The sequence below is a fragment of the Drechmeria coniospora genome, chromosome 02 (assembly GCF_001625195.1).
Source record: "Drechmeria coniospora strain ARSEF 6962 chromosome 02, whole genome shotgun sequence".
Lineage (NCBI taxonomy): Eukaryota > Fungi > Ascomycota > Sordariomycetes > Hypocreales > Ophiocordycipitaceae > Drechmeria > Drechmeria coniospora.
The window spans coordinates 4,112,213-4,132,143 of NC_054390.1; the positions used below are offsets into that span (position 1 = coordinate 4,112,213).

At 56.5% G+C, this 19,931-nt stretch overlaps 7 protein-coding genes across 7 annotated transcripts; 1 reads left to right on the forward strand and 6 right to left on the reverse strand.

The window, feature by feature from the left end:
- Positions 1–243: 243 nt before the first annotated feature.
- Positions 244–1,371, reverse strand: DCS_04263 (lipase; the record flags this gene model as incomplete). The annotated part of the gene is made up of 3 exons (XM_040801575.1): positions 244–1,000; positions 1,056–1,215; positions 1,275–1,371. 3 exons carry the CDS (start codon positions 1,369–1,371, stop codon positions 244–246), a joined length of 1,014 nt encoding a protein of 337 aa, XP_040656608.1.
- A 3,001-nt stretch (positions 1,372–4,372) lies between these two features.
- On the reverse strand, positions 4,373–5,587 carry DCS_04264 (uncharacterized protein; the record flags this gene model as incomplete). The annotated part of the gene is made up of 2 exons (XM_040801576.1): positions 4,373–4,869; positions 5,116–5,587. 2 exons carry the CDS (start codon positions 5,585–5,587, stop codon positions 4,373–4,375), a joined length of 969 nt encoding a protein of 322 aa, XP_040656609.1.
- A 1,504-nt stretch (positions 5,588–7,091) lies between these two features.
- On the forward strand, positions 7,092–7,675 carry DCS_04265 (uncharacterized protein; the record flags this gene model as incomplete). The annotated part of the gene is made up of 3 exons (XM_040801577.1): positions 7,092–7,139; positions 7,209–7,312; positions 7,396–7,675. 3 exons carry the CDS (start codon positions 7,092–7,094, stop codon positions 7,673–7,675), a joined length of 432 nt encoding a protein of 143 aa, XP_040656610.1.
- A 450-nt stretch (positions 7,676–8,125) lies between these two features.
- Positions 8,126–8,701, reverse strand: DCS_04266 (uncharacterized protein; the record flags this gene model as incomplete). The annotated part of the gene is made up of 1 exon (XM_040801578.1): positions 8,126–8,701. The coding sequence occupies one exon, from the start codon at positions 8,699–8,701 to the stop codon at positions 8,126–8,128; it is 576 nt and encodes a 191-aa protein (XP_040656611.1).
- A 175-nt stretch (positions 8,702–8,876) lies between these two features.
- DCS_04267 (protein kinase domain protein) lies at positions 8,877–10,123 on the reverse strand (the record flags this gene model as incomplete). The annotated part of the gene is made up of 3 exons (XM_040801579.1): positions 8,877–9,017; positions 9,276–10,048; positions 10,099–10,123. The coding sequence occupies 3 exons, from the start codon at positions 10,121–10,123 to the stop codon at positions 8,877–8,879; spliced, it is 939 nt and encodes a 312-aa protein (XP_040656612.1).
- Positions 10,124–13,399: 3,276 nt separating this feature from the next.
- DCS_04268 (elongation factor 1-beta) lies at positions 13,400–14,468 on the reverse strand (the record flags this gene model as incomplete). Its single annotated transcript, XM_040801580.1, has 4 exons — positions 13,400–13,629; positions 13,739–14,118; positions 14,273–14,312; positions 14,429–14,468. The coding sequence occupies 4 exons, from the start codon at positions 14,466–14,468 to the stop codon at positions 13,400–13,402; spliced, it is 690 nt and encodes a 229-aa protein (XP_040656613.1).
- A 998-nt stretch (positions 14,469–15,466) lies between these two features.
- Positions 15,467–17,439, reverse strand: DCS_04269 (ornithine decarboxylase; the record flags this gene model as incomplete). Its single annotated transcript, XM_040801581.1, has 3 exons — positions 15,467–16,533; positions 16,590–16,944; positions 16,993–17,439. The coding sequence occupies 3 exons, from the start codon at positions 17,437–17,439 to the stop codon at positions 15,467–15,469; spliced, it is 1,869 nt and encodes a 622-aa protein (XP_040656614.1).
- Positions 17,440–19,931: the final 2,492 nt, after the last annotated feature.

Here is a 19,931-nt window from a genome sequence, read left to right on the forward strand (position 1 = left end):
GTAGACTTTATCCGAGAGAGTACGTTTGATGGTTCTGATCTTTTGCTAACAATGCACCGGGCAAGAATGAACAAAAAGGAAAGCGCACCACCGAGTTGTCAAGAGTGGCAATGCACGGGGTTGTAGAAAGCCCTCGAGTAGCCATGAGAATCCCCGGAAGCGGAGCCGCTTCATCCGATGGGACTGTCGACGAATGGAGGGTTTGCGCGAGCCCAGTACGTCGATAGGGATCCCGTTCCCAAGTCATTCCTGTCCATTCTTGACGAATTCTTGATCCCGTCGACTCCACTCGTTGAGTCGATTCTCGAGCTGCTTGTTGGAAATCTGCTGCTCTTCGTCACGCTTCCACTGCAGCGGCAAGGGGGCGCAGCCAGAGGTTCGGCCGAGGTAGTTGAGGTGAGCAACGATGTTGAAGCCAAAGGTGCCGGCATTGCACGCCACGTTCGCCGTGCCGTCGCACCTCTTGATGTTCTGAAGCTTGTAGTCTACCTGGTCCGAGTTTCCGTTGGACAGCCAGTATTCCGGGGACATGTGGCGGTAGCCCGTGAAGATGGGCGGCAGGCGAGGCACCGGGTCATCGCGGTGGGTGACACGCCACTGGCCACCGTGGGAGGTGGTCATAAAATCGGCAAAGTGGCTGTTGCCGACGCGCGGGGTGCCAAAGGTGTAGACGTCGGCGACGATGCCGCTGCGGCGGAGGTAGGCTGTCGCGATGGTAGCGACGGCGCCGCCGAGGGAGTGTCCAGTGATGATGATCTTGTAGCTAGGATTCTCCTCGAGAGCATCTTGAATGCCTTGAGTGACCGATTTGGAAATTTCACGCCATGCCGTGGCAAATCCGGTGTGTACTTTGCATTTGGGAGTGAGGTCACAGTTCTGCCAGATGAAGAGAATGTCCGTGATGAAGTTGCGGATGTTGTTGCTGCCGCGGATGGCCAGCGTGATCTCGTGACGAGCGTGGTCGATGGCGATGTATCCTCCGACGGCGGTCAGGGGGCCGCTGGGTTCCATGTCAGGCATGAATAACACCAGACTCGGGGGGGGTCTTTTCATACACAAATGTAGAGACAATGGACACCTGGTTTCTCTCGACACTGTTGCAGGTGCCTCGACAGGTGACGGGGTCGCCAGCGGCTTTGCCTATGTTGCAGTATGCCGCAGAAGTGTGTTGAACGTAGAATTTGAGTTTCTTATAGTCTGTGTCGGAGACAAAGCCTTGGGGTGTCTTGTGAGTACTATTTCCGTGTATTGAGTCTGTACTCCGCCCGACTCACTTTGCCTCTTCTCGAGCAACTTCACATAGTCATCGACGGAGCCTACAGGGCTGGCTACGGCGGCGGCGGCAAGAACAAGAAGACAGGCAAACTTCATCGCGAACGAGTTTGTATGGCAAGTCGTGGAGTTTGTTCACCAATCGACGAGGCAACGTAGAGAATGAAGTGGTAGAGGCTGTCCCAGACTGCGATACATTAGCAAGGCGTTGACGGGAATTTTATACCTTGCGAGAAGCTTCATCTCCTCCATCTTCCTCCTCAGCACCTGGTAAACAAGTGACATGAGCCAACTGGCGGTGGCCCATGCTGGTAGGACAAGGATGCGACGCAGACGACTGCGGACAGCTTTCCAACGACCCCATATTCCCCGCGTTCAATTCCATGGGTCGTCGTGCATGGCACTAGTCATGGAGCGGCCGGCACATTGTGCCTCTCTGCATCTACGCGCCGAGGGAGGGGCAGCGGTGCGGCATGGTGCGCGAGCCTTGCCAACCATCTGGCGAAAGGGTGCTAGGAAGCAGATGGAGGGGCAGTTGGAGGGGCCGATGATGTTCAGCATGGTCGGGACACACCCCCAGAGGGGGGCCGCCCGTCAAGGTTTCGAGCGTTGTTCCGGGACAGGGAGCCCCAAAAGGGAATTCGGCCCGGTTTCCGCTTCATGCAATGCCTGGGTTGGTCGAGAGAAGTGCATGCAAGGTCGTTGAGTTGACCAACGAGTCTGCATTCCGTTGCCGGTTCCGAGGAGAGGACATTCTTGGTGCTCGAAGGCAGACCACATGACGGTGCCAGATGCGTCCTCGGAAAGCACATGCGAAGAGGCAGAGATGGATGGAGCATTGGACTCGATCGAGAGAACGGTACGACTGTTCCGTTGGCACAAGGGTCGGAGGCGTGCTGCGGCTTGGCAGGTGGAGGAAGGGAGCTTGGCGGATACGACGACGGATGTCCATGTGCTGAGTGAGACGGCAGCGGCCGAGAGTGGATGGTGATCGTGGAGCCGGGTTTAGGTTCATTATTACCTGGTGGTCTGCTTACTGCTTGCAGCAGCGAACACATGCACATGCAGGTGTACCGTACATGCAAGTAGGGTGTACGTCGTATTCACGGAAAGATGGATGGTACTAATACCTAGTGTTCCTATGCCTGTTGCAACAATCGGGGGCTACCACTCTATGACGGCATACTACAAGTACATGTATGCAATTGGCCGACTTGCCATAATTGGGACCCTGCAGCATCGCACTTGCTCAATGGAAACGACCTGTTTCTTTCATCTACCTAATGAACCATCGAACCTCTCTCGCAGCCACTCACCGCCAGCACGACATGGGGGCAAAGGAGAGTTGGACCCCGCAAGAAGTCGAGACTTGGCAAGCGATAAAGGTTCCTCGATGATGTGTCAGTACCGCCCATCTACGCGAGCAAGTCTTGGCTACGTGCAACCCCGGACATGCCGAAGGTGAGTAGGGAGCCCCCAAACCAGCCATGTCGTCAGCTACCTATGCAATCAACTATCCAACCTACTATGCAACCTGCTGTCCAACCTACTGTCCAACTTGCTATCCAACCTGCCATCCAACCTGCTATCCAACCTGCCATCCAACCTGCTATCCAACCTGCTATCCAACCTGCTATCCAACCTGCTATCCAACCTGCTATCCAACCAAATTTCCAACGGGCCGGCCACAAACTGCCAGGTGCCAAAGGTGGGCGGCCACCAGTTCCAGCCCCAGACACACGGCGGGGCCGTCGCGTCGGTAACGAAGTGCAAGCATGGATACACTTGCAAGTTAATACAGCACATCCATGAACATGGCCAGCGGGCGGTAGGCTTGGCACGCATAAACCTTGAGTCCATTACTCCAATCACCGTTTTGATGATGCAATGTCCGAAGGTGACAGGCCGGCAGAAACGTCCCGCATGACCCGTTACGCTGAATCCGTTTTGTGCCATGGTTGCAAAATCGTGCTTTACGTCGCAACACCAGGTCGGCCGCGATTCAAAACCGTCTGCCCAAATACGCACTGCTTGCACCCCTCGGATGTACACACATATCTGCGTAGGCAAACGGAGCTCAATCCATCATGATCCCTGCTCGGTTGCTACATTGTCTGCATCCCCTGAACTAAGAACTGGCGTGACAACTGGGGCAGAGCTTGATGCAGCCAACTCTTTCAACCCAAACGTCTGATGGGAGATTTTTGGAATCGTTGGGGGAAGCGTCTACAGCATCACTAGTCTTGAAATCCTTCGGCTGCTCTTGGAACAGGTCCGCATGGCCGTTTCCAGCTACACCGCACCACGTCGTCAACGTTCCGCGGTATTTTATATGCAGGAGTCTAATCGAGAAGGCTTGGCGCACGTTGTGGCGAGTGCGGTCGACCAAAGCAATGAAGTCAAGCCTCGGACGAGGCACCGCCAAAGTCGACACGTGCTGCCTACGCAAGTTGCCTGCGACAGAATGACCTGGCACGTTGCAGCCGCGGGATGCTAGTGGGATGGAGTGGGATGAAGTTCTCAAAGTGGAATCAAACTACGGGAGCTTTCCTGCACATCGATTCCACATGGAGACGTGCAGTTACCAGTACATGCACTTGCACATACTGTAGCATCTCGTCTGCAGGAAACCGACTCTAAACGGATCGGGGCACGAGCATGGCTGTTTCAAGAGGAGTGCAGCTTCCGTGCGTACAACTTGCATGCATAGCCGCTTCACGAGCCATTCACTCTTGTTTCGGCTATTGTACACTTGGCCAAAGCTGGCAGATTCTAGCACAAGATTGGAGATTAACACTATCATCAAGAATCTTTTACCCTTTCTCGTATATTGCTTACGTTTGTCCCTCTTCTACTGTTCACGTCAATCCACGGCCGACTTGAACAACATGAAGCGGATGACAATAAATAAAAAAAGAAAAACTCCGAGTCGCATCTATATCGACGTGTCCGACTTGTGGCGAGCTCACGATGATTGCATGCCAACAAGACGAACTTGGCATGGACAAAGGGGGACAGAGCGGTAACGACAGATCATCGCTGCTGGCCTCTTGCTACGTACGACATGGCAAACGAGATGAAAACTACCACACGAAAAGCATCAGTCCTCCTTCATGGACATGAAACCAAAGGTACCGACAACATCAGTTGTCACCCCGGCCCTCTCAGCCTCAGCCATGTGGTCGAGCGCTTCCGAGGCAAGCCGGCGACATCGAGGACTGAAGCGCGGTGCCCTGGAGATGGCATCAAACTTGGTCCGCCATCCGTTCCACAGCGCTAGCGTCCACTTCTGACGACCGACCTCAATGAGCGTCTCCTTGGAGCACATCTCGAAGAGGGCGTCGGAGGCGTGAAGGAGCCACTGAGTGGCAGCGACGGCATAGGGCTCATAGTGCTGCGCCGCCACGGAGGCTTCGGGGTATATTCCGCTGCTGAGAGGGCCCCCGGTGGCAAAGGGCGATGGACGAATCAACGGGCTCATGCGCGTGGCCTCGACGATTCCACTGGCGAGGAGGCGAGCCAGAAAGGCCGAGAAGTTGAGATACGACGTGGCGACGGCCGCGGACTCCTCAATCTGCTGGGTGCCGGTGAAGTGGCCTGGGGTGCGGAAAAAATAAAGCATGTGAGCCTCCCTCTGTCCTACTCTTGCGGCGGAAGGGAGGAGAAGGGGAAGGTGGGAGAGCGGAGGGAGGAGGCCTGAGAGGCAAAGGGAGAGCGGACGGGAAGGCCATGTGAACGGCAGAGGGGAAGGCAGAGGGCAAGACAGAGGGCAAGACAGAGGGGACGGCAGAGGAAATGGCCAAGGGTGGTCGGATGTGGTGGATGCGTACATGCGGCACATACCTTGGTCGAGCTCCCATAACCACTGCTCAAATCCTTCGTAGCCGTTGTCGGCCGTCAGGCTCCATAGCTCCTTGTCGACGAACTCGACGCCGACCTTGACGGGGACCGTGTGCTTGGGCATACCCTGAAGCGCTTGGAGGAGGCAGACGAGCCCGTCCTGGCCGGGGTGGTCGGCAGGCACAGTCATGGAGGCTTTGCCGAGGCAGTCCCAGAGGTACTTGAGCCATCCGGTGGGTCGGGGGACTCCGTTGGCGCCGTCTCCGGCCGGCCGCGTTGGCGCCGTGGCGCCCGGCGGCAGCGTGTAGGACGACTGGGCCGATTGACAGTATTCGACGACGGTGTCATCGATGACCTTGGCTGCCGCCGCCGGCTCGATCACGCCGTTGACCACATTTTCGATGGTCATGGCAATTTTCTTTTCCTGTTCAAAGTCGTCGGGGTCGGATATGTGGAGCGAAATGAGCGTCGACATGGTGACGGGATGTGACGAGAACGGCGAGAATGGGCGGTGAGGCGGAGACGAAGCCGGAGCCAACTCGGACAAGAAATGAACTATTCGACGTGAGTCTGTGCGTTGAGGATGAAAGCTGGGAGTCAAAATGTTGATGGTGGAGGAGGGGAAGGGGGGGGGGGGGGGGGGGGTCGGATGCTTGGGGCATCCAGCTCGTATCGAGTGAGCGAGCGTCGCCTCACTTTGCACGGCACCGCATGTGAGAAGCGGGGAAGTCGATATCGGTATCGGTATCATCAAATCATATCGCTCGACGCGGACACAACAATGTGACGAGATGGCGGCAACCGCGAGCAAGGAGCAAGGAGTAGGCAAGGATGCGTCGTGTGTGACGACGTCAACACCACCATAAGCGTCATGGGGTGACCTGATTCGCCCAAGAAACCAGGCCCAGCCGCTTTCTTCACCAACTGCCATTGTTCCATCCTATATTTTCTCGTGCTGTATGCCTGCCATACCGGTCTCACTGTGATGATCGCGTACGCGTACGGCATTGACTTGAATCATCTCTCCACCGCTGCAGGGGACGGAGCAGCAGGTGATCAAGGCGGCCTCCGTTCTGGCAGGATGTCGCTCAGATGCGGCATGACCGAAGGAGCAGCGGCCAAACCACATGTCGATCTCTTTCCATGTCGGCGCGTGAAAGGAGCAATATGTTACGAAATGATGACATGGTCGCTGTGGAAGCTGGTTCCTCGGAAGCTGTACCGTAAGTCATTCTATTGAGATAATTCCATCGAAATAATTCTTGCCATTTCACAGCCATGGAGACGGCAGATTTTTACCCATCGTTGGTGCCGTTGTTACCATGGATGCCATCCATGACGGACGGAACACGGGCCTCATCTGGCCCATTGCAGCGCCCATTCCGCGTCAGCCGTCTCGTCTCCATGGGCTCGACGGCCGTATCGAGAGGCCATGTGGCGAAAAAAAAAACCCCCCAGCGATGCCGTGTGCGAACGTTGGAGGTGCGTTGATGATGGGCTTTGCATGCTACCCGTCTGAATGGCCGACATCAACCGCATCATCAATGCAAGCCGCGAGCCGTATCTGCAGCGGAAGCAAGACGCAGCTGGGGCAAGACATCTTTGCGTGCGCGCCTACATGTTCGAGACACGGCTGAGAGCCGTTTCCGCCAGAGAAGTTACTCGTCTACTGCATGTGCTCTCGACCTGATCCGAGTGCCATTGCAGCAGGCAGGGCGTCGCGATGTTTTATTGCGCGCATGAGACATCCGGTCACTGTTTGATTCGCACGCTGGCCTTCCCAAGCCTGTCCCTGTTCGCGTGTAAGTGAGCTCCCCGATGGGACGGCAACACGACAAAAGGGAGTCGATGCGCCGGCTCCGGCGTATAAGATGAAGGAGAGATCCCTCGAGGATGGAGAGCAGGTCGTCTCTGGAACCCATGGTTGCCGTTGACTGCTAGGATACAACCAAGCCATCGACTACCGACTCTGGCCCAACATGATGCTCAAGGGTACCCTCGTCATTTTTGCGCTGGCCTCGGCCGCTGTATGCTTGGCTCTGCTCCCGAACCCCCTTTCCTTGGCGAGGCACGGAACATGCTCATGACAATCGCAGGCTGCCAATTTCCGTTGCCTCACCAACCTCGGCTCGTTCGTCATCCGCGAGCAATGGGCCCTGGATGGCGTCCGACTGGGAGGCGTTACAACTGGCAGGTCCGGGTATGCCCCCCTCTCCGATGACCCTGTGCCTCTCCCCGAAAGTGCCGGACGGTCCGACTGACAGACGGCACACCCTTGTGCAGATTCCCGCATGCCTTCGGCGGCCAGTCCGGCGGTGGTGCCCAGCTCCGATTCTACGGCGCGGATAACAGATGCAACGAACGGAACCCGAGGCTGTTCGAGTTCCCCGTCAACAAAGACGGCAGGCCGTATCCGAAGGACGAGAGGCACGATACCAACACGCCGGCCCGTGTCGTCTACCTCCAGGACGGCCGGACGCTCTGCGGTGTCATGACGCACGTCATCGAGGATCCGAAGACCCATCACGGCAGTGGCAACTTTCGTGTGTGCGATCGTGTCTGATGTCATGTCTCCTCGTGAATCGAGACGGTATCGTCCTGTGCGGGTCTTGGCCTGCGAGGGGGAGCATGAGAGCGAAGGGTGTGATGGGGTGTTTGGGGCCTGGAGTGGCCATTCGATGCGGTCACTACCGTTGGGAATTACTGCTACATGCCGGTGCCGTGACGCTCAACTTCCCACCGACGCGGAAGATGTACCCTGGCCGAGCTGTAGTCTGCGATGTAGGCCGGTGGGTGTCCGGGCGTGATAGCGATAACAGTGTTTTGGAGCTGCGTCATCGACGAGCAGTGTTGAGGACGGACAGCAGGTTGAAGACATATTGTCGAGAGAACGTGTTGATGAGGGATGGGGTCGAGGCGTGGGGACATGGCCCATGATACAGTATGAAGCAGATGTCGTGTGGAACGCTGTGCCATCTCCCCGATGCTACCGACCCCGCGCCCGCCGAGCTCGTCAGATGGGGTCCATATGCCCCTGTAGCACCGTGACAGCTCTCTGCTCCACGATGCCCTCTTGGACTAGGCGACATAAGACGTTAATCACCCAGCCCTGGCAGTTCTCCTTCACCGCCGCCCGATTTGCTGCCCGAGGTGGTGGCGTTGACTTGGCGATGCGATCGGCTGTTGCGAACTGGGAGTCGCTGAGGTTGGAGTGTAGAACCTGATGCCAAGCAAAGGAGATGGAGCTTAAGGCATCACCGTCCGGCTCGTGATAGTATTGCATGCATTCCGCATCGCCCGTAACCTGCCAGACTTGCCCCCTTCCTCTCCCTGAGGCGTCGGGTCGATGACAGAACAACGACCAGTGTTTCGGCTCCCCTTCCGCTTGATTTTCCACGACAACCGACAGCTGAAGCGTCGCAGGCTTCGATTCCTCCGCCACGGGGGCCTCGACCGGCTTCCATTCACCAGAGGGCTCACCCGTCCTGCGGTCGAGCTGGCGGGTCCATTGTGAACCACCCGGTCGGACGACAAACTCGCGGCCAGGGAGAATAGTGCGATTGATGGGGGTGCTGTTCGTGTCAGCCATGCTGATTCTTCACGAAAACAAGGAAACAAGGCGATGCCTGTTCATGCGTGGTGTTCGTGACTGAAGTAGAATCGTGCCACGATTATCCGGGTTTTATAGACCGCAGGAGCCAAGGAACAACCGGCTGTTCGCCAATGGGGCGGGTTCAAACACGCGAAGCGCCTGACGCCGGCGCTTACTTGCCCTCGAGCCTCCTTGTTGGCTCTGCTGGCGCCAGCTGTGATTCTTCCAGCAATTGGACCTTTCCCTTGCGATTGCACATGTCCATCCACATGTATTCGGTACATACGAGTATCAACCCCAGATTGGCCGGTGCCTATCGACATGACAGGCCATTTATATTCAGGCCTATTCATGTACTTGCAATTCAGCTGGCAGAGGTTTGAACGATGACGAAATCATGGGAGCAAGTACCGGAAACAATGGCTGGCGGTCAAACGAGGCCCCAGTTTTGTTCCGCACACGCATTGGCGGTACGTCGATGGCGAAGTATGAGGGGACGACAATGTGTCGCTGGTGCCCCGGCAAGGCCCCAGCTCCTGCGGATGCCATTTTCCTGGGATTAAAACAATACCCTTCTTGCCTTCTGTATGGCTGTGATGTCCCATGGCTCCGGCCTGGTCTCCTTCATCCAGCGCTGCCATTCGTGCTCGGCTGGGTCGCAGAACTTCATCATCTGCGCAAACTCCCAGTAGTCGGGGAACCATCCGGAGGACTCCCAATCGAGCAGACCGACAATGTGACATTTTTCATCCACGATGATATTCCGGGGGTTGATATCGCCATGGGCGAAAACCGATGTGCTGGAGCGCGGAAGCGTGTCTGGGATATCCGCCGAGTCCCGGTAAGAAAGGCCATTTGTAGCAATGTATCGAGACCAGATGCGTCCCCGCAGGGTATCATCATCCAGATCGCGCGGGGCAATGTCGTGCCTGGAACCGAGGAGGGGGTCCCGAGATGGAGAGCCATCGACGGTGCGGTAAAGATTGGTACCTAGATCATCTGGACGTGGTATGCTGCGAATCTGGGCGACAAGGTCCCATATATCCTGACAGATGCGGTCCTTGACGGCTTTATCGAGCTCGGCCCAAGCCGATTTGAGTGTCCTTCCCGGAATGAAGGACATCAATAGCTCGCCATACGCAGGGCCGGCCTCGTCGCATTCGTAAAATGATCCATCGACTACGGGAACCGGTATATTTGGGAGCTGTTTCCTGACAAGCCGCATCGCGCTTTCTTCTGACGGCCGAACGTTTGAGCCCTGCTTTAGTATAACGGTCGGTTGGATGAGGGTAACTATGCATCCAAACTGCCATGCAATCTGGCGTGGCACAAAGTTCTCGTCATCTAGTACGCGTCAGAAGGGATGTAAACCCTGTTCCCGGATTGTTTCCTACACTTTTCGGCTTCGTCCTCACTCATGTTCGTTCGAGTACTGTCAGTCGTTCGAGGGGGGGGGGGAGGTTACTTGGAAGGAATGAGATTCGATTCGAGCGACCAGTGAGTTGAACAAATAGCTGCCTCTAGAGCGACGTCATTGGTCGGTGGCCTGAGGCTGCAACGTTTGCCTTGAGTGCACCATTCCGTAGCGTACCGCGGGTTCCTGACGCAACTACTTAAACATCTAAACGCAGTTGGCCGTGCGATGGGTTCACGGTGCCTTATGCCGGACATGATTTAGGCCGCCACGGATGCGGGATTCGACCAATTGATGCAGGATTTACGCGCCAACATGGAGGCTGGAGAGCTATTCAAGTAGTGTAGACCTGCACAACATGGTTTCGGAGGAATGGGAGCGAAGCAAGGTGCCAGTGATGCGTCCAGCATTCAACCCGGACATGTGGGGAGCTCTATGCGAAGCGATGCACTTCTCCGGCAACGGATGACAATCCGAAATCCATGCCATTTCCTGCGGTTACGCAATGCTATTACAGTGTTGCCGCGGTATTGAACGAAGGAGTGTGGGTTCGGCCGCTCGCCGCGGGCAAAGAAAAGTTACGGTGCAAAGCGGCCCTGCATCGTACATGTGCACCTCATGTTCACCTAGACACGATGTATGCCCAAGTAGGTCCAGGAACACACAGGGTGGCTTTTCGTAAGAAATACCGCGTGAGCCAGTCACACAAGCCCACCATGTTGCTATCGCAGGTTTGGTTTATTCAGATTCTGTGAACCGCAACGACGCAATAGTCATTCCATTCCAGCGACAAAGTTTGCCCATCTCACTCCTCTCAGCTGATAGGGTCCATGTATCCTTCCATCGCGGTGACCGTGCTCTGTTCCACGATCCCCTCGGCAACTAGGCAACGCAAGACCTTAATTAGCCACCCAGCCTTGGCAGTTCTCCGTTACTGCCGCTCGATTTGCTGCTCGAGGTGATGCAATCGTCCGGGTCACACGATCGACTGTTGCAGACTGTAAATCGCTGAGGCTTGGATTTAAAACTTGATGCCAAGAAAGAGAGGAAGTATTCAAGAGGTCGACATCTGGAGCATGCAAATAGTGCATATAATACTCCGCATCCCCTTTTACTTGCCAGACTTGACCCCTTCCCCGTCCTGTATGGTCGGGCCTGTAACTGAAAATAGACCAGTGCTTGGACTCGTCCATTGCTTGATGCTGCACTACGACAGCCAGGTGAAGGCTTGAAGTCGTAGTCATCGGTTCCTGGGTCACGGTAGCCTCAACAGGCGTCCATTCACTGCGGGGTTCATTCGTCCTCGCGTGAACCTTGCGTGTCCATTCGGAACCGTCCTGGCGTATGAGAAACTGACGACCAGGGCACGGTGCGGCGAAGGTTGGAGATGTTGGCATCGGCCATCTTGGTGTTTGGCCTGGGAGGAGATACTTGATTGTGTGGGATGTTATCCTTGTGCTGCCGTTTGGCTGCGTCTTATCAGTCGACCTCGTGGACTGCTAGTGCGGCAACGGGATTTAAATCGACATGAAATAGCCGGTCCTTCCTCCCCTTGGATGTTTCAATCATGGCGACGATGATGTGGCGCTGCCAATGCGGCCATGGTTGAATCATACGACGGTCATTTCCGCTCAACTCCCTGGCCTCTCGGTGGCTGCACTCAAGCCCGTGTCAGCACACGGCGCATTGGCGCCCTCCATCTGGCAGGCCTTCCTTTCCACCCCTCGGCGACGGTTGGCCTAGTCATCGGTAGGCGTATCGACGAAGGCCGCCAACGCGGCCATGGTTGAAACCTTGGCCAGGCGTCTCCTGGAACTCCCTGGCCTCTCGACGGCGGCACTCAAGTCTCTGTGTCGGCACACGGCGCATCGGCTCCCTTGCCTTTCAAGACGATTGGTAAACATGGGTAGGCGTATCAAGGAAGCTGCAATCGCGGCCATGGGTCCAACGTTTGCCAGTAGCCCGCGCTTCGCTCTGCAGTGAGCTCCTCTCAACGTGTTGGACGGTTTTTTTGTTGGCGCTTACCAGCAGGCAGTTCTCGCCCCCTTGAAGTTGGTTGGCGACACAATTGGTAGGTGATCAAGCGTGTAAAGGAAGCCGTCTAGGCGGCCATCCATGGGCCCATACGTCGCTCGCGTTCAACTTCCTCGTCACTTGGTAGCCGCTCTTCAGGCATCCTTGTTGAAGCGTTTCCTATCGGGGCCCACTCCCCGTCGAAAGCTCACCATCCTCTGTAATCTTTTGGTGCTACAATTGGCACCTGTGTTGCGGGAGGCAGGAGTTTGCTGGAGGCAACAAGAATTCCGAGGGTGTGAATGGAAACAACTACTCAAGTAGGCGTTGTGTAGAAATCGAAGCCTTTCATGACGGTGCAAATGGAGCACTTTGGGGCAGATGTAGTTGTACAAGCCCTTGTGCTGTAAGTATGTACTTAAGAACGGTGCCAGCTACTGTAAGGGGCCACCCCTGGTCCCACGACGTCGCGCACGGTGGCCTGCTTATGTAATTTGTCATCTTGACCTACTTCAGCATGCTGTACTCCGTACCTGCTCCCTAAGTGCCTCATGTCACTTTTGCCAAAAGTGAGTCGTGACACCGTGAGATTGGGGTGGCCCAGCGTCAAGTGCAGTTTGGAGCCCATCGTACGGTGGATACAGCGTGTCAGCTCGGGCTCGTCGGAGGCCAGAGATATGATTTCCTACTCAGCAAAGCTTGAATCGATCTCGACAGAGAAGGACGGGTCCTGCCTTTCAACAGGTGCAACAACTTCGCAACTTCTGCAGCCCGCCTGTGATCCCCGATGCACCAATACGACAAGGTCGTGGCTTTGACGCCGGTGTGTCGCAGAATCCGATCCATCTTCGAGCATTGGAGCCGGAAGCAACTTGAATAATGAAGGAACCCTTGGATGAATCAGTCAAGTGGACATCGCAACGATCAAAAGATGCTCTGTTATCCCGCATTTTCACTGTCTGTGAATAGCACTTTCAAAAGGCAGAGTTTGGTGTCGCCCAACTCCCAGCTGACACGAAAGAAATACTATTATTGGCTGGCTTGCAGGCTGGAATGTAGCTTGGCGTGTCACATTGCTGCAGGAGAGGGAGAAGAAGATACATGGAATCATCCATCATTCTCGCCCCATCAATCTTTTTTCTTCCAGTAGCCGGCGATAAATCAAACGCTTTCCTTGTAGCAGGGCGGCGCAGCAACTAATCTTCTCGTGGTCGTCGTTTTTATGTACTTGAATAATCTTGGTCGTTATCTGAAGTCATGCGGCTAGCTTACAGCTTCTGCATGGCGACGACATCAGAGGACTGGACGTGATCCTCGTCCTCGGCAATCTGCTCCTGGAGCTCGTCCAGAGAGACCTTGTCGTCCTCGATGACCAGGTTGATCTGAAGCTTCTTGACACCGAAGCCGACGGGGACGAGCTTGGAGGCGCCCCAGACCAGGCCATCCTTCTCGATGCTACGGACGCCGGCCTCGAGCTCAGCCATGTCGGTCTCGTCATCTGCACCGTCACCTGTCAGCCCATGTCCGGCGGCTCGGGTCCCCGGCCGGCTAACGCCATGCATCGCACGGCAAAGCTTTGGCAGGGGGGAGGGGGGGGGGCAACGTACCCCAAGGCTTGACGTCCAAGGTGACGACAGACTTGGCAGCAACCTTGGGCTTGGCAGCCTTCTTCTCGCGGTACGCGGCCAGGCGCTCCTCGCGGATGCGGACGGCCTCGGCGTCCTCCTCCTCGTCGTCGCTGCCGAACAGGTCAACGTCATCATCGTCGTCGGCGGCGGCGGGGGCCTTGGCCGGGTTCAGCGTGAGCTCGGCCTTGTCGGGGCCGTAGACGGTATAGGGCTTGCTGGCATCGCCAGACAGGCTGCTGAACTCGCTCTCGTACGTGGCGATGTGCTTGTACCAGCGGGCGGCGTGGGGGAACTTGGCAGCGTCTGGGGAAGCCTTGAGGGCCTTGAAGCAGGCGACGTCGGCCTGCGTGGCGCCGTAGCTGCGAACCGTCAGTTTGACGAATCCAGGTGCCAATTGCTACCCCGACGAGAGGGCTGAACGAGAGCGGCGGAAGCCGTCGGATTTGTGCCATGGGAAGGAATGCAGCGAACGTGGTTGCCAGAAGGATCATCAGAAAGGAGAGGGAAGCCTACCCAACGATGTATGAGCGGGTGACCAGCCAGTTGTTCAGGACTGCGAAGCGAGCTCGTTAGTAAAAAAAAAACCGCCCACGGCAGCATCGTCGCTTCGCCTCACGCCGAGCCAACAAGGTGCGCCGAGCTGCGAAGCAAAGAAGAGGGGGCACTTACGGCCAAGGCCAGCATCGGTGAGGAAGTCGACGAAACCCATTGTGTCGGTAGTGTTTGAAAAGGTGGTGTTTGCGGGAGAGAGGGACAGAAAGACGACGGCGGACGGGACGTTGTAGGTGCAGCGGGATGGTGTTGACCTGCGGGTATCTGCTGGAGGGGTAATTATGCTGAAGAGATTGCACGGAAAAGGTGGCGGGATTCCTCACAGAGCCCCGCGCCGCAACCCTAGCGCTGTCGCCTGAGGCAGCTTTTTTTTCATTGCCGGTTCGGCGTTGCTGCTCTCTTGTAAGGTGACGTTCTGGTAATGCTATTAATTGAACAATATTGCACGCTGCGAATGGAGAACCGGTCAAGTTACGAGCTGCGTACTCGGCTCCAGTATATTTGCATGTTCACCTTGCTCTATTTATTTTTCCACTCCTGTTGCCGAATTTTGCATTCATTGCGATGCCCAAGTCGACAATGAACCGTCGGCGACGGTCCAAAGCGAGTAGCCGTAACCAGTTGCTCAGCAACTTGATGAAAACAAAGTAAACGACCATTGTGCACAATATTTTATTTTTACATGTGCACAACATGTGCATTTGTGCACGCTCACATTTTAACTGTAGTATTTGGGCAAAATGCAGGTGCGTCATCAAAGACTATATCCCTTCTTCCCTCGACGCTTGCTGCATCGTTTGCCTCGGCCGAGCAAGCCGTCGCTGGACCGGACCAGGCCTAGCGCCGAAGCTGCGAATCGAACGGCACATGCGCACCAACGTGTCCGTGTCTGGGCGGATTTCATACGACGAAACAAGTACAGGTGATGGTGAAGCCGACAAAACAAGCGGATGTAGACTGGGAATGACGACATGATGAGATTGGCATACACGTGTGCATATATAGCTCTCCACTCCATGCCTGGACCCGTGCCCTTTCTGTATTCAAAAACCTCGCATTACCATCGCCATTTTGTCTTCGCCGACTGGTACGTACACCACGGCAAAATCGATTCCTCCAAACACAACGTCAAGCGTCAGGCGGACGCAGGTTCGCTCAGAGGTTGAGGAGAGCCTTGGCCCCCGGCTCGCTGCAGACGTAGATGACGTCGTGGGCGTTGGAGAAGCCGTTAAACTGCGTGGCCGAGCACTTAGTGTAGGCACCCATGTCCTCAAAGTAGAGCCAGTCGCCGACGTCGAGGACCAAGTGGAAGCGGACGCTCTCGGCGATGCGATCGATGCCGTCGCACGTCGGGCCCCAGACGGAATACTCGACGCCTTCGCGCGGGCCGCAAGGGTAGGCGGCCGCCGCGTCATAGAGCGTCTGGCCGGCGCGACGCAGTACCTTGGCGGCCGGCTGCTGGTGGTCGAACATGATGCTCGAGAAGTTGCCGTAGACGCCGTCGTTGACGTAGACCATGTAGCTCTTGGCGTCGCGCGCGGGGTCCTCGACGGTGCGGCGAGCGATGATGTTGCAGGCGATGGTGAAGGCGGCCGAGACGAAGTAACGGCCGGGCTCGGCGATGATGTCGACGTCGCAGCCGGCGGGGAAGAACTCGTCGAGGGCGTCGCCGAGGACGCGCGCCATGCGCTCAAACGTGTCGCCGCAGAAGCCACCGCCGACGTCGAGGGTGCGCATGGCGAAGTCGAGGGCGCGGCCGTGGCGGAAGACGGCGTGGGCGTCGCGAACGGCCTTGTAGAAGGACGAGGGGTCGGCGGCGCCGGATCCGACGTGGAAGCTGACGCCGACGACGTCGAGGCCGAGCGTCCTGGCGAGGGCCAGCAGCGACTCCGTCGTGTCCATGGCGGCGCCAAACTTCATGCTGAGACGGCACAGGCTCGACGTGTCGTCCGTCATGATGCGCAGGAAGAGCTCGGCGTCGGGGAAGAGCTTGGCGATCTTGTGGAGCTCGTCGGCGTTGTCAAACGTCATCTGCCTCACGCCGACCGACTTGACGTATCGAACGTACGAGTTGGTCTTGCACGGCTGGGCGTAGATGATGCGTTCCGGCGCCGTACCCATGGACAGCACCTGCTCGATCTCCGTCTTGGAGGCGCAGTCGAAGCCGGTGCCGAGGGCGGCGAGGAGGCGCAGAATCTGCCGGTCGGGGTTGCACTTGACGGCTGGAGACGGGGTTAGGTGTCTGCCGAGCGCACGTTGGATGGACGAGACGACGCACCGTAGAAAGGCTTGACCCGCGGAAGGTTCTTCTTCCAGCGAATGTGCTGCCGATAGACGTGGCCAAGGTCGGCGACGTAGAAGGTGTCCTCGTCGCCGGGCTCGCAGAGTTCATGATCGATGGCTTCGACACGGCGGTGCAGCGCCTCGCCGATCAGCTGCTTGGGATCGAGGGCGTCATGATCGAGAGAAAGCGCTTCCGTCACGCGCGGCTTCTTCAACGAGACGGGAGCATGATGAACATCTTGGGTGTAGTATTCGACGGCAGCCGTGGCCATAACCATATCCCCGACGACAGATGGGGGAGTAGGAGGGGTCGTGGGGTGCTCGTCGTTCAACGAGTGCCGTGATGAAGACTCTGTTCCGGACCGGTCGTGTTATGGTGGTCGAAAGCAGTGGCTCACAGATGCCTCGATGGACTGGCGAGGCCTCCTCGACTCTTCCTCGGCGAGAGGAAGAGAATCTTGGTTCCTCCTATGCGGCAGCTGACGGGAGTCGGACGACGACGGGGGCGGCAGGTGGGGAGCGTCGTCGAGCGACAGCGGGGCGTCGAAGATGCGTTTAGGAGCGTGCCGCAGCAGTGACGGGAGGGGGAATGACGTTGATGATGTGCGACGTCTTTCGGAGGCTGAAATCTTGGTCACTGACGAAGGATTCGGCCCGGGGAGCCGTGGCGAAAGGGTTGCCTTTGAGAAGACCAAAGGCAGTCGAGCGAGGTGGCAGGAGAGACGAAGAGAGACCGTGACTGCGTGTGGGACAAAGTTAGCAAAGCCCGGGGCTTGACGCACGAGCAGGGATGGAGGCGAAGTCGTCGTGGCCGGACGGTGGATGGACCCATGGACGGAGGCCATACGCTCCCGCGCAGGCAGGCAAGCGACGGCGACGCAGCCATCGTCACGGAAGGGGCCGAGGGCAGTCCAGAATCGGCGTCGGCGTCAGAGTGAGGGTCGGGGTCAGGGGAGGCTGTGCCCGGGAGGGGGTTCGGCTGGGGCAGCAAATGGCTGTCGTGTCGGACGAAGGGACTCGCTCACCTGCAGTCTCGAATGCTCCGACGAAGCAACGCTGATGGGGCGAAAAGGGGAGCTCGAGATGGAACGAGCGACGAGCCGGATTTTTCGGGTACGACGAGGCGGGATTGGGGAGCAATACGAACTGCTGATGCTGACAAGGGGTACGGCGAAGGTGGTGCAGTGCAGTTCACGGGTGTGGTTGTGTGGTCGATGTGAGTGAGTGGAAGCAAGCTCTCGTTTTTGTGGTGACGACGTCCTTAGGTTTTGCTGCCCCACCCAGTCAGCGGTGCCGACCAGGCCACGCCACAGCCGGCGAGAGAAAGATTTTTACGCCTCGCGCCCACCATCCATTGTCCTGCCGTCTCCACTGTTTCAGACGGGTGAACGACTATTATTATTTGCATAGTACCTGTACTTGTATCTGTACTTGTGGGTGTGCAATAATTTAAGTACAGGTACGCCTACTGTATCACCGGAGTTTGGTGTGCGTGTAAGTACTTAAGTGCGGAGGTACGGAGTGCACTTACTGTACGGAGTATTACTTGCGGACGGATACGAAGTACTGAAAGTACATGCACCAAGAAATACAAGAACGGTTCTATGTACTTACGGAGTACGGAGTATGGAATACTGAAGTATCAATACTCCCAGAGGGCTGTAGCTGTAATACTCCGTACGGGGAGTATCACTCAGTAAGTTGGTATGTACCTAAATGTGCAAGCAATCAAGTAATATGGACTGTACTGTACGGAGTACTTTGATATCGATGTTTCTTATAATTATTTCCCGTACTCCTACTCCTACAGTACATTTAATCAATAATTACTTCGTAATTACTCCGTACAGTACTGTACTTAAGTACAGTGACGATACTCTACTGTACAGTACATCCAGAGTAACACCCGCCTAGGTACCTAGCACCAAAGTACAGCACATGTAAGTACCTACTGTAGTCTGTAGTTGTAGTACTGTATAATAATTCTATACTGTATGTGCAGTAATTCCTGAGGCCGCAAGTACTTACATCCATAGGTACGTACTTACAGTGCAGTACAGTAAGTATGTTCAACTAGGTACTACGGAGTACATGCACACCATAATAAGTACATGCACGTACGGAGACGAATAGTGTACAGTACAGTACTTGCATGTTGGCCTGCGAGTATTGTAAGTACTGTACTTACTTAGGCCTCCCAAGTGTTACAAATGAGTGTTCTGGCACATGCGAGTACTGTTAGCCATAGCCGTCCTAACCTCACTGCTGCCGTTTACGACTAGAGTGCCAAGTGCTGGTACGCAGTACGAGGTGTGCTTCTTCTCCCATCCATACAACATCCGCCCACGATACCATACGACATTCCTCGTCCATCCTTCCCGTACGAATCCATCACGCGAGCCCGTCATCGAATCCCGAAGAGCAAAGGCGAACGAGCAAGGCTTTGCTGACGCCGATGAGAAACAACACATTGGATGGAGCAGTTGCGGAATACGGAGTGGTTGCTCGCTGCAAAATGTAGGCCACCATCAGGTACGCACCCTGGTGCGGCGGACGGTGATGATTCGAGAGAGTCGACGGGCCTTGAATCTCTCTCCTCGGCCGTCTTCCGTCACCCCTTCCGTCACCGTCGACAAGAAAAACAACGCATCTTGTAGCGTTGCGAGAGTCGTGGCCGTCGTCCGCAATGCCAACGTCATGCTGCTGACGTGATGACACATCCCCTCCCCCCTCCCCCCTCCCCTTTCCCCCTATTCTCACGCAATTATGGCCATGGCCGTTGTCCAGTCTTTGGAATTCGCGCAACGCCACCGCTCCTCCGTCCGCCGTCAGCTCTGGTATTCTTCCTAGTTCTGTCACTTCCCGTAGGAAGTCATCCCCGACCAAGCCTCCTGCCCGACCCCGCCATCGAAGAGCGCCTCCAGATTGGGCATGCGGTCCATGGGACGAACCGATCATGAAGCAGTGCATCGTGGGACGAAAGTCCAGCTACTTACGCATCGGTGCCGTGTCCAGTAAGTGGTGTGCGCCTTGTGCGATTCGCGCTCCTCGGGTCGCGTCGAATTCATCGTCGTGCAGAAGCGTAGGATCGGCATCCGCATCGTGTCCTATCATCCAGTGAGCGCTCGCCCGCTTCTGGCGACGATGAATCGAACCACCAGTCGTCCGCTGGAGGGCACAGGTCACCACGTGCGCGGGCAAAATCTCAAGCAAAAAGTCCATGTGCTCTGCGCTTTAGTCCAGAGATCCAACGCTCAAGGACACTGGTTCTGATAGAACGAGCTCACCTCACGCCTGGCGCCCCCTCCCTGACCGGCTCGTCGCTTGATGCTTTCGC